At 40.3% G+C, this 14,193-nt stretch overlaps 1 protein-coding gene and 1 long non-coding RNA gene across 4 annotated transcripts in view; both read left to right on the plus strand.

Annotated features, from left to right (window-relative positions):
• The window catches only part of kiaa1549lb (KIAA1549-like b), a 64,783-nt gene extending 60,461 nt beyond the window's left edge, over positions 1-4,322 (plus strand). For all 3 annotated transcript variants that reach the window (XM_079667207.1, XM_079667208.1, XM_079667206.1), the window contains 3 exons: positions 169-314; positions 455-606; positions 1,564-4,322. In XM_079667207.1, coding sequence (XP_079523333.1) covers positions 169-314; positions 455-606; positions 1,564-1,827 — 562 coding nt within the window. In that variant the 3' untranslated portion in view covers positions 1,828-4,322. The remainder of the gene's footprint in view (positions 1-168; positions 315-454; positions 607-1,563) is intronic.
• A 1,393-nt stretch (positions 4,323-5,715) lies between these two features.
• On the plus strand, positions 5,716-11,677 carry LOC307025751. The gene is made up of 3 exons (XR_013804249.1): positions 5,716-6,019; positions 6,807-6,937; positions 11,541-11,677. It is a non-coding gene; the product is annotated as an uncharacterized lncRNA (long non-coding RNA).
• The last annotated feature ends 2,516 nt before the right edge of the window (positions 11,678-14,193 follow it).

The following is a 14,193-nucleotide window of genomic DNA, read 5'->3' on the forward strand; positions in this document are numbered from 1 at the left end:
TTTAGGCCTCGTTTAAATTTGAATATTGAACTAGTGCATTGAGAGGTGGCAAGAATGTTAATGAGGTACTACCATTTCAAAATGGACTGTGTCTGCCATCTAGTGGTACTTGTCAAATATGTCAGTAACTCTCTACATTCATGCCTTTCCAATCTCTGTGCAATTTAGTTCCACTTCTGACTTGGGGCCTAAGGGAAGGAGTTTAGAGACATCTGTCACTGGAATGCACAGTCAACGTGACAGCAACCCATATGGGCCTACATCTAGAGCGGCACTTCCATCTATCGCTGCAGAGCCTGTGTCCAACTACTCAGGTAAGCATATGAATAGATGACTTGGCATTTTTTAAAGAAACCATAACGTGTCTTTTCATCCATGCCAGCATCCATTTTTCAAGAATGGTAATACAATCCCTGAAATGCATTCATCAGGGAATGTCATCTCTTTTCTGTAGGAAACCCAATAACAGCTGTCTACGCCATCCCAGCCACCAGGTCGGGGTACTCAGAGTACTTTGTGTCCACGCCAACCACATCATACCACAGCCCCTCCTGGATGTCCTATCCCCCTGAACCTGAGGATCTACCGCCACAGTGGGCAGACTCTGTAAGGAAGCCCTGGTTTAATAACCAAATTATGGTGATAAAATCAAATGTCTTGGTATAAATTAGGAACGTCACAATTGTTCCCAGTACATCAACAGCTTTGTATTTATATCTTGAATTTTCTGAATATTTGTGACATGACGTTAGAAGCCAGTGTCTTGACTTTATAAACAGAAGACCCTGAGTTCAATACTTTTTAATTGAATACACACAACTAACACATTACTGTGTAAGCTATGTGGGATATTTTTCCATTACTTCTTGTCAGCCTAAGGACACTCGAAATAGGAAGATCAGTGTAGCTGTATTAAATATTATATTTCGAAGACCATCTCAGCACTCAGATGATTATTTTATACTTCTTGAATATGAATGGGATTCACTGAACAAAGACCTTCAAATCAGTTTTTCATTTGATAAAGACAGGTTCCTTTTTCTTCCTGTCAGATCTGTTATACCCCATGTGACCCTCCCGTCCTCCCTTCCCCTGTACACACGTCTCCTTGTTTGTAAAGAATGTTTTATACATTTTCCCCCTGTCTGTTCGCCTGTTCCAATCAGATGCCTTCATCCAGTGTCTTTTTGCAGAACCAGTGTCATCTAGAAACCATTTGCTGAACTGAATGTATGGCTGTAAATCTAATACTTAAATGTATCAACATTCAAAAGTAGTCGTTTTCGGAGTGTTTGAACCAAAGTCCATTTCAAACATCCACTCGGTACATCTTCACATTCATTTATTTCCCTTTTTTATTTTTTTTATTCATTCTTTTTAAACTCCCATTTAATTTATTCTAAAATAGTGTTGCAAGAGAAAACGTTCACTCAGAAAAATAAAATTAAAAACTGTTGCACATACTGTAACGCTCTAATTATGTCATTGGCACCCATTACTTTTATAGGTAATAATGTTATCAATGAACTGTATTACTGATTTCATGTCTGCCCTGTTTTCCAGGTGCCCTTGCCCGGGTATGTAGAGGCTTTTCCTCATCCTCGCTACCCACAGGGGAGCCCCCCCAGGCTGCCCCTGCAGTACAACCAGGCACTGGAGCTGCCACCCACTGCCCCGAGCACAGCATGCCAGCAAAGCCTGCCCCAGTTGGTGAAGGACATGGACAACGTGCCCCTGAGCAGCCTCTCCACCTCTGCACTGGTGCAGGCTATCCGGCAGGAGGTGGCCAAGCTGGCGAAGAAGCAGAATGACATGTTTGAGTTCTAGTTGTAATCCCCTTGTGTGCAGGAAGGTTGACTGTGCATTGGTCTTTAAGCGGTACACAAAAGGCGGTAGTCTTTTAGACTCATTTTTGATGTTTTTACAGTAAAATGGACTTTACCCAATGATTGATTTTCTTTTTACACACAATTGTTTTGCAGCTCCACATTTAAACGAAGAGAAAATATGTCATCCTCTACTGATGATGTCCCAAGAAACTACATGCAATTCTTCTTTGTAGATATGTCAATAGGATTGATAAATATGGAAAATATAATTGTATTCCCAGGATTACACTTTTTGTTTTGTTAATCAGAATTGATTGAAAAGAGAAAAGCATTATTGTCTGTACTGAGAGGACCAAATACTTCCTGTCAGATGGTATAAGTCTAAACCACAGTGTATATGAGCATGTACAGTATTAGGACATTATGTATCTTATCTCCTTTTTATAGACCATTATCTAGACAGGCTACATCAATATCAGTTCATTCAAGCATCTTTACCACCTCAAACTACACATTTTATATATTTTTGTTATTATTTTCATATCACATACCTACACTTTAACACTAATAACAAGCATATGACTGATTGTTGGTTGGTTAACTATTTAGAGATTTAAAGTAGTTTATGTTAAATAACAAATGGACTAATACAGTACATATGCATTTGCCTTTTTAGTTGATCCCAATTTAAACATGGAAGTTGCATCTATGATGATGTCACATATAGAAGGATGTTTGCCTTCATGTATATAAAATAGACGGAAGTATTTATCTATCTGTTTGCACAAGGTACCTTGACTTGGTTGACATAGCGTGAATACTTCGACCAAACTATTGTTTAGATTTAGAAGAAGAAGAAACATAGACACACGCTCAAAAACCCAAATGAAAAAGTTATGTTAATTCACATTTGCACAGAGTAAGAATTTTCCTACTAACCCAGTGCTTTCGAGATGCACAGGTGATGTATTGCACATACAGTGCAATACATCACAACCCCAAAACTCTTGTCACAAAAACATTCTCTTTGCTGCTGCCACAGTTTCTGGTGAAGGTAAAACACTGAACAAGGGGATTTCATCATTTGTTTACTTGCCTTGAAACATTTAAGAGGTCTCAATGGGTGCATTTCATGAATAAAATACAAAGTTCATGTAAGATCTTGACCTGATAATAGGTCCTACATCAGTACTCCTGTTCTAAGAAGTTTTAAGTGCACAAATCTTTGTGTAACATTGTGAATGTGTGCCTGAGCGTCGACTCGGATTGAGTGTGCAGAAGAACTGTTTCAGAAGCACCCTGTTCAGTGAGAACATATTACTGTGGAGCATCAGTGCTCTCTGGGATCATCTATTTTGTAAAGTGCAAATGAAATTATGCTGAGGTAGACATTTTACTTTAAAAGGTAATTTCATCATTGCAAGTTTGTTAAAAATGCTTTTTTTTTTTTTTACAGTTTTCAAATTCAATCATTATTTAAATCACCCACACGGGACATTGGGGCATGACAAATGACTGAACAAACTTCTACCTACCAGGATACATAGTGTAAACAGTCATAAATATCAATTAAAATTTAAGTGGGTCAACTATTTACTTAGTAGAAGATTTGTAAATTCAAGGATTCAACTAGTCTTTTTGATGACAGTGTTCAATTATCATCTAAATACCACACTTATTTTCATCTGAATTACTTACTTGGCCATCTAAATCAGCTTTGTCAGCCTATGTCTGTTTATGAAATTAGACTCAGGCCAGTATACCACGGTAATGCTCAAAACTTAACTTTTTAAGACTCCTTTTTACCAAGTTATTCAATGATTGCATTATTGGAATACATATTTCTCAGAAAGACAGATGGCATTTGTTACACAGGAAGACAAATAAGAGTGAAAATGCCTTTAAATCATTATTTCCTTTGGTTTAACAGAGTTGCTTTTACAGCAGTCCTGAGTGACTTTAGCTTTTTTACTTTTCAACAACAACCCTAACCCCCCAACATTTTTTTTTTATACTCATCATGCCTGTTTTTGTCTAAGTAGGTAACAAAATACTGTTTGTCTTAAACTTGACAAGAACTTTGTTGTAGCTTGTTTTCCCAATATTCCTTTTACCCATTATTCAGAGGAGCACTTAATGTCTTAAGAACTGTACTAAATACAGTGAAACCATTTTTGTGTACCAGAAGTGAACACCTTTCCACATTTTCATGCTGGATAACTGAGAAAACTTGGCGTTATTAAATAAGAGGGTTTTAGTTGGTTTAGAAAAATGATGATTCTAACAAATGAAACATGAAGTGAGCTAAACCTATTAAACATCTATGTCTTTTTGTCTTCCTGACTTGTTTCTAATTTCCTTTGTTCATCTGCCTGATCTTGTTATATTTGATGTTGCTCAGTGATTGATTGAACAAAAAGACTTTGAGACAGAAGGAGGATGAGAGAAATATTAGCCTACATGATTACAATTAAATAAAAGGTTTTAATAGAAGATTCAACCACCATCTGCGTCTTTAATTCCTCTTTTACTTTTTGCATGTCATATTTCCCAATGAGCATTAACAGAAGAGCTGAAAGGACTGTTGCACTGATGCTGGACTTCCCTGGCATTTAACCATGTTCCAATATACTGTAGCCTAATCATTTTAGAACTAATTAGTAGTAGAGGTGATTTGTATTGTCAACTGTTTACAACAAACGGAGGTAAAATATTGAAAGAAAAAAGAAAATAAACAGATAATCAATGGTGATCACTCAGTGCATTGTTCTTTTGGTTAAAAAATAAACTCTACACATTTGTATGTATTGTGACAGCTTTTATCGTGTAGACTGCAGGTTGTTTCTCATAACCTGGACAATTAGTGTGCCTTTTCACCAGATTTCACTCATGAAATTCATTTTCCAAGAACACTAGCCTGTATTTTCCGTGTGCTAGTTGTTCCTGGAAAGCGTTTCTGGCCCATGTACCCTCTAACTATCACTCTCACCGTCTGCTCCATTTGGTTTGCCTGTTTAATTCAGCTTCATAAGTTTGCGAAGGAAGCACACAGGTCCAACTAGTTCCTGCTCCTGCAGTCCATTAGCAGCTCAGCAGGTGGGCCTCCAGCAGGCACTGGGGTGATGAACGATATATTCAGGAGACAACCTTGACAGCTTTGTTCAAGGCTCCTTTCCCCATTTAAAGCTCAGATATATACAAAACATGTCTCTGAAGTGTTTGGCTCGAAATATCAAACAGTAAATATCCAATGTTGAAGCAAAAGTAAATAAATATGTTTTCATTAAATTCCTAACTTACTATATTGTAAACATCTACAGTTGACAATATCATTAAACAAAAATAAAAAGTATAGAAAGTGGAGAAATCTCTACAGGGAGGACCAAGGTTTAAAACACACACTGTTATTTACTCAACAATAAGTCACAGTTCTCTTTGTTTTATTTATGTGTTCTGTTGCTGTGTTTTTTTTTCCATTGGTCGTCAATATACAGTCATAAACCTTAGTTTTACAGTATAATGTATGGTTTTCGGATTCTGGCCGACAGCCAGAGCTACGGCAATTGAAATAGAATTCATCCAAAACACGGAAGACAAGTCAGGCATGTTTGGAATGAGTCCACAACACTCCTGATTGGTTAATATAAACGTCATCGAAGAAACCTGCCAATGAGAACTGTCCGCGCCTCTCGTTCACATTTGAAACATCCACCGTCAGTTTGAGTGGGTCCTCCTATGGTCTCCACCTGCTGGAGCTACAGCTTTCTGTCTGTATGTTCGCTGCAGGAGTTTATGGATTATTATATCGGGATCGTTTTACACGTTAAATATGAGCATCGGGACGTCAACAAAGAACAGAAGACTTGAGATCTGGTGAATCCTGCAACTGTAATGGAGTGAAACATGTATTTAGATAATCCTTAGTTTGTGAATGTTTTATTTTTTATTTAAGGTTACGTTTCTTCTTCTAGTTAGCAGAGTTTCTTCCCGTTAAGTTGGTATGCATCATTAATAGGTTGTTAAATGTTAAGAAGACCTGAGATGCTGTTTCTTGCAAGATGTTCGATCGGGGCGGTTTTGGCGCATCAGATCAAGAGGCGTTGGTGAACTCCAGTTCGAATCCCGCCTCGGCCGCCGCTGCGTCAGGCCGTTGTGTCCTTGGGCAAGACACTTCACCCGCATTTGCTCCTGTGGGTAATTTCCACAGTAATGACTCTTACATGTCTAATATGTGTAAAGCGCTTTGAGAACCTGTAAAAGCGCTCTAATAAAAAATGTAATGCATTATTATTATTATTATTATTATTATTATTATTATTATGTTGCGCGGGAAACCTAGCTTAACAGGTGGCTGCTATCGTTAGTTTACAGCTTATTGCAGTGCTGCCCCCCCACCCTCTCGTCTCCAACACGGGAGAATTACACATAAACATGCAGCGGGGTGTCACAGTGTTGTCGCCAAGTTTAATGTAAAGTTTCACAGCTTTCTTAGAGCAGAATCTAGTTTGTTAATGTTCAGTAGCCAACAGCTAACATAGCCTAAAAAGCTAACCGCTAACGTTCGGTTAACTTGCTAGTTAGCTCAACTACATGACTAGCTAATGTCACACTGTGTGAACTAACATAGTTTTTGTATTACTACATCATACATGCTTGGTCCAAATCACTGCTAAAAGTAATTATTTTTGAGAATGTATAGCAAAAAGAATATGTGTAATGTTTGACCCATGTTGTGCCTTAGAAGTGTAGTGATAAAAACATGATTTTTATTCAAAAAGTAAGAAAGGGAAAAATTAGAATTGGTGTTGATCCAAAACAGGTTCATTGAGGAATACCTGGAATCCTGAATGGTTAAAATAATTTATTGCAAAGATATTTACAATTAAATCTAATTCGGGTCACTTTTGACACATGTTGGTTGTATGTTGTGTAACAAAGGGTTAACATGACAGCTGTGATGTTCACTCTTTTGACCAGTGGACAGTGAGGACTAAGAGAAGATGTGATGGCTTTGTGTGGAAAGCTGCTGAAGCCAGCCTGTGTCCCTCATCAGTCTCTCCAGGCAGCACCCAGCTATTCTTCCATCTTGGAAAGGCTTTGATATATGAGTAATAACTAACTTGTGTCTAACATAATATTGAATGTGGTTTAACTTTATTAAAGTATTTAAAAATACCCCACATTGTACATGTACAGGACAATCAGACCTTGTTCAACAAAGATCATCAGACAATTGTTTTATCTTTGAGGTACAGCCGCAGCAGACAGTCTGAGTTTGAAGAAAACAAAACACTAACATTTTATTTAGTGTTGTTTAATCAATCAATATTTACTGGTCTTGAATTTCCTCACTGGATTACAAAATGCTCAAATGTTATTGTACAGGGACATTATGCAGATTTAATCAACTGAACATGAAAATATATATTTAGCGATATGTACCATTTTAAGGAAATAGACTGTTAGTGGTATTGACCGGAGCTCCGCAGCTGTTGCTAGGGGCTGCTAATGAAAACTCAAGTGCTCCATTTGTTGGTTTTTCTTTTTTATTAAGAATTGACCAAGCATATCTTCCTCTTCGAAATCCCAGTTGTACTTCGCTAACACGCAGTGCCTGGGAGAGTGCGTTTGATTGTTCCCACCCTTATCTCATTTATGGACTACTAGGCCATGTTAGACAAGCAATCCAGTGGTTAGTTTTAGGGTAAGCTCCATTGTTTTATTTTTTATGTATTCACTTTAAGAGAAAGGTATTTCAGAAACAAGTCTCACAAGTTTGGCTCGAAGTAAAATTAACAAAAGATAACTGTTGTTAGACTATGTTCCCCCCTTCTAAACTTATGAAATAATCAATGCCCTTGGGATGCTCTCAATAATGTGTGTGTGTGTGTGTGTGTGTGTGTGTGTGTGTGTGTGTGTGTGTGTGTATGTGTGTGTGTGTGTGTGTGTGTGTGTGTGTGTGTGTGTGTGTGTGTGTGTGTGTGTGTGTGTGTGTGTGTGTGTGTGTGTGTGTGTGTGTGTGCTATTGGCAGCTAATGATAATAACATCAATCATTATGGTTTACTAATAGAGAGGCGAAGTCACGCCCATCTACTTCCGGTCCATGGGACCCCGGAAGCGAAAAATTATACATTGAATTCAATGGAGAGAGAAAACGTATCTTTTGATCCCGTTTGAATTGTGCCACGAACTACACATATGATGTTTGTGAATCTTAAACAATCATTTCCATGTCAAAAAAGTCACATTTTGTCGTAAAACTGTTGAAATATAAGACTATGAAAAATACGCGACTACAAAGACTACAAATCCCAAATCCCATTCTGGGTCGCGCATGTGATGTCACAGGCGATAATGCTCCAAGTGGTTGCGACTCGTAATTAAAGCGAAGAAGAAGATTTCATAACTGATTTATTCCCTCCAATAAATATAAGAGATTGCTCCAATAAATTCACTTTTACAAGATGCCTGTGTGCTTTGTACCATGTTGTAATCACAAAAGTGATCATACCACTTGCTCGTTCTATCGCTTCCCCTCTTATGAAAGGACCAGGAGTCGCTGGATCAGACATATCAGGTAATATCATAGGTAATATACATGTTGTGCATGGAACATAGTCAAGTTAGCTACCTAGCTAGTAGCGATGAGTAGCGAGCACGTTAGTTAGCATTACATTACTTAGCCTTGTCATTTTTAGTAGCCTTACCATTAAGTTATTATTTTATTACATGAAGTACACCAAAATGTTAAACAGTAAGAGTAGTCATCATGGTAAGTATTTCGTGAAACATTTGAAGAGTGGCCTACTGCGCCCTCCACCGCGTGCTAAGGAAGCAGTTCAGGGAGAGTCGAAGGAAGGCAGGCAGGCAGGGAGCTTTGCATGACATTCTTCTGGACATGTGTCATTGTGATGACAGTGAGGGTGAGTCAATCTGTTGGTTGGAAAGACAGTAGTTGAGTGATTACTGAGAGAAAATTATTAAAATAGATAATTATTCAGTGTTGTTACTTTAAAGTGTTGTTACTGACCTTTTTCTCTTTTATTTTCTTTACCTCACCTGTAACTGCTGAGACCCTGAGGAACATGCACACTGGACTGACCTGCTCTGGCAACCTGATTTCCACTGTACGTAATAGTATTTGGTTATGGTATATTATTTATATACATCAAAGGCACAATGCACCCCCCAGAGAGACACATGTATTGAGTGTGATATTTTGCATAGGTAATGTGAAATCATCTTTACATACTAGAAAACTGTAGGAGCGGCAACTTGTTTTGAAATTGAATTTTTAATATCCGATAATAAAGTTGATCTGTTTTCTTTATTCTTCTCTCTTCCCAGCTCCATCCATCACCATTCTCTGTTCCTGCAGGTCCTGCTTGCTAATAAATGCTTTATTTTTTTACAGTTACAAATAAAGTCAATGTATTGTATGACATGAAGTTGTGCTTCATTCTGAGTCAATAATAAATTCATTCTGCCTTCAACTGCAAAATGATTGTGGACTGCACCGACATCCATGTAGCTGCCCCCCAGTAAGATGAACCAAGCAAAGCTGACACTCAACATACAGCTGTGCTCTTAAGTTGACATGAAGAATTTGTGAAATATTGGTAATTATTTGGAAAAAATGACTGACGATGCAGAAAACTTTTTTTATTTAGGAACAGTGGTCAGGTGAAGCATTTATCACTACATATGTGTCACACTTAAAAGGCCAAACACACTGGCCAAACACACCTCGTTTACAACTCCCCAGTTGATAGCCATGACTCCGTCTAAATTGTACCCCCCAAGCACCCTCTTCATGAGGGACGCGCATGGAGTGGATGAAAGTCCCGACCTCAGCACAGCAACAAAATTGCTGGCTGTCAACCTGCCCTGCCTGTGTAACTGCCACTGAGGATTTGTCCGCTGTCCTACGGTGGCTGTCTGGATGGCAGCTTGCTGGTCTCTGCTCAGTCGCATTGAGGCAAGAATTGCCTCAAGCCCCCGACCCCCACGCTCCTTCACCAGCTCCGGCACGTTGAAAATGTCCTGATGTTGAGGCTGCAGCTCTGGCTCAGGTGACAAAAGCCATGCCATGCCACGCTGCGCCCCTCAGTGGAGACCTGAACAAGTCTACTTCCTCAGTGGCGATGTCTCTGGCCAGTGGGTTGTATGTCTCCTCTTGCTGTTGGTAGAGTTGAGACACCGGCTGGACTACTTTTGAAGTGCCAGGCTTCCTCCACTGGCACTCTTCTTCTGTGTAGCTGATCTGCCACATGTCAAATATTGCCAATGCTGCAGCGTGGCTGCATTTGTACATCCCCCGTGCACAACCACAGACAGCGCTCTGCATCACGCCATCCTCTCCCATGTAGATCTGTACAAATAAAGTAAGTACCATGTTTGTTAACATGCTATAATAGATTGAATGAGCAATACAAGGATGGTCCAGATCTGGGGGTGGGAGGGTTTATTTTTCCATAGTTTTGTCCTCTTGTCTGATTGTTGTTGTTTGTTTTTTCTGAATTTTTTGTAATTTGTGTTGTATTGGTTGTGATTGTACATTGTATTTTTTTAAATGTGTATTACATTTTTGAAAAACATTTGATCAACAAAAAAGGATTTGGTCAGGATCTAGACTCAGTGTGTAGTTTATGAATTAATCAATGCTCTCTACATTAGGAAAACATACCAGTGTACCAGAGGGAGTCACACACAGCTGTGCCTAGATAACCAAACAAATTGACAAGATAACCAAAATCCTTGAATCTACACACAGCAAATAAACTCAAATGACACAACGAGATGTAAAAAGGAGATCACACATAAAGTCGATATAAAACTGGCCGCTTCAATCTGAAGAGCAACTAAAACAAAACACGGGAGTGTACCTTGTTCTTGTGAACACTAATGTTATCCACAGCATACACACCCGTATACAGTACACCCGTTCTAGGTTCTGATTGGCTCTCTAGGTTGGCATTCTAGCTTCTGACTGGCTGTCCAGGTTGTCAATCACAGCCGTGGTTCATATTATGCTAGTCGACTTGTAACATCGCTAAACTTTTTTTCTTGACGGTTTTCTCAGTCAACTAATGCTATTGATAACAGTAACATAAGTTAACACAGCCCTGCACACTGCAGTCATTATATGCCGGGTCTGTGGTTCATCATCTTCTTTTTCATTCTCCTCCTTATTGACTGACATTAACCTTAAACATTGCACTCATATTACTCACCGAAACCTTGTAAAGCCGGTCCCGCATGCTGGCTCTTACAGAACCGACTAACTCCCCTTTCGTGTATGTACAGCTCTCAACGTGCCCAGACTTGTAGTGATTTTCACCTCGTTTTATACTTTTATTCTCATTCTGAAAGAATGAGGTGAAATGTGCCAACGTGACGGTCATCTTTGTGTTGGTGACGCGTATTGTGCGGGACCAGAGACATGTAGTTCACTGAGCGGCTTAACACAAAAAAATGTGTTACTTCATAGTTTTACGACACATTTTAATTTTTTTGACTTGCAAAATGTTCTTTTAAATTGACAAACATCATATGTGTCATTCGTGGCACAATTAAAACGGGATCAAAAGATACGTTTTCTCTCTCCATTGAATTCAATGTATAATTTTCCGCTTCCGGGGTCCCATGGAGGCTCCCGGAAGGGGAGGGACTTCGCCTCTCTATAGTTATCACTTCACTTCCTCCTCCAGCACCTGGACACAGCAGGAACCTACGCCAGGATCCTGTTTGTGGACTTCAACTCTGCCTTCAACACAACCCTCTGGCTGGAGGCTGCGCTCCATCAGGACCAGAACCTCTCTCCCATCAGGACCAGAACCTCTCTCCATCAGGACCAACACATCTCTCCATCAGGACCAGAACCTCTCTCCATCGGGACCAGAACCTCTCCATCGGGACCAAAACCTCTCTCCATCAGGACCAGAACCTCTCTCCATCGGGACCAAAACCTCTCTCCATCAGGACTAACACATCTCTCCATCAGGACCAGAACCTCTCTCCATCAGGACCAGAACCTCTCTCCATCGGGACCAGAACCTCTCTCCATCAGGACCAAAACCTCTCCAGGGCTTGACATTAACAGCCATTTTACTTGTCCGAAGGCTAAACCCACTTGTCCGAAATTTACTTGTGAAAATAAAAGCCTATTAAAAAAAATGAATAAAACCGAAAAGAGATTTGGACAATTAATATGATTTAATAACTTAATCAGGCACATTTTATAACATAAACAGTCTGGCATAAAACGCCATTCGATTGCATACCCAAAGTAATTAGCTATTTATAATACTTTATACTTATAGCACATGCATAAGATGGTCTCTTTTGAAAGTTAACATTCTGAAGTTTCTTACACAATAAAGAAAAATCACTTTGGGTGCTAATAAAAAATATCATGCTATGTAATCATGTTAAACATTTATGTTTAAAAATATCACTTTGAGTGCTAATGTAAAAGAGAAACAGGTTTGAACACACTGAAATAAAATAGTTGCTCCTTACTTTTGTGTTCTGAGAGGTAGGAGCTGGAAAACATAACGGTTCCATAGCCTGAAAACTTAATCATACAGGTCTATAAAAATCCCATGGAAAATTTGTGTATTTTGTAATGTGTGTACCGCAATAATTCCAAAATGGCCTTCCGCTGCCATTCATTCAGAACGATTGAAAGGCGGCAAATTTCGGCTGCCTCCAAATTAGTTTACAAAACGAAATGAAAAATAAACGTTCTTCAAAAATGTATTGGTTGCACGGCAAAAAATGTTACACAACGTTTGTCAACTGTGAACGTCAGTCAGGATAACTAGCTAGACTACACAGTTCAGTTTATTTCGAATCTCATCATCTTCACACATCAGATAAATAGTCAATTATCTAACGTTAGCAAAAATAAAAGTTGTCACTTACGTGTCTGCAATGTCGGGCAAACTGCGGCAGGTTGAGCAGTACATCATATGCTCTTCTCCTGCTTCTTCGGTGTACCGGAGCCAAGGAAACTTCTCGGTCCATGATGGAAGGAAGTTTCTTTTACGTTTTGTTTCATAATCTAATTTGGAGGCAGCCGATTTTTCCGGATCTCGCCTAGGTTGCTTTCCTGGGGCTTGGTTCGCTTTTGGCGCCTGCAGCCAGGACATCTTGAACTCATTACTCACTGACTGGATATCGAGGATAGATGAGTCGCGAGCGTGACAGCGCATACACACCAGCCGCGCAAGCAGGCACTCGCGGGTTCGTGTTCACACCACTTTCCCGCGGGTCAAATATTTCTACCAATCACTGCAGTCATAATATTGACGTACAGGTACGGAGATTGCGACACTGCGAGACAGGCATTTCAGATGGAATGACGTTACTATTTCGTTTGGGTGATTTCCCCCCCCCCACAAAAATGCACTTGTCCGTTCGGACAAGTTAAACTGTATTATGCTTGTCCGACCATTTTTTTTACTTGTCCCGGACAATCGGACAAGCCTTAATGTCAAGCCCTGCTCTCCATCGGGACCAGAACCTCTCTCCATCGGGACCAGAACCTCTCTCCATCGGGACCAAAACCTCTCTCCATCAGGACCAGAACCTCTCTCCATCAGGACCAAAACCTCTCTCCATCAGGACAAGAACCTCTCTCCATCGGGACCAGAACCTCTCTCCATCAGGACCAGAACCTCTCTCCATCAGGACCAAAACCTCTCTCCATCAGGACTAACACATCTCTCCATCAGGACCAGAACCTCTCTCCATCAGGACCAGAACCTCTCTCCATCGGGACAAAAACCTCTCTCCATCAGGACCAGAACCTCTCTCCATCAGGACCAAAACCTCTCTCCATCAGGACAAGAACCTCTCTCCATCGGGACCAGAACCTCTCTCCATCAGGACCAGAACCTCTCTCCATCAGGACCAAAACCTCTCTCCATCAGGACTAACACATCTCTCCATCAGGACCAGAACCTCTCTCCATCAGGACCAGAACCTCTCTCCATCGGGACCAGAACCTCTCTCCATCAGGACCAAAACCTCTCCATCGGGAACAGAACCTCTCTCCATCGGGACCAGAACCTCTCTCCATCGGGACCAAAACCTCTCTCCATCAGGACCAAAACCTCTCCATCAGGACCAGAACCTCTCTCCATCAGGACCAAAACCTCTCTCCATCAGGACCAAAACCTCTCCATCAGGACCAGAACCTCTCTCCATCAGGACCAAAACCTCTCTCCATCAGGACCAGAACCTCTCCATCAGGACCAGAACCTCTCTCCATCAGGACCAGAACCTCTCTCCATCAGGACCAGAACCTCTCGCCACCTCAACAAGGCCCCCCCCCACTGACACTTTACCTCAGCCACA

Source organism: Notothenia rossii, assembly GCF_949606895.1.
Source record: "Notothenia rossii genome assembly, chromosome: 2".
Classification (NCBI taxonomy): domain Eukaryota; kingdom Metazoa; phylum Chordata; class Actinopteri; order Perciformes; family Nototheniidae; genus Notothenia; species Notothenia rossii.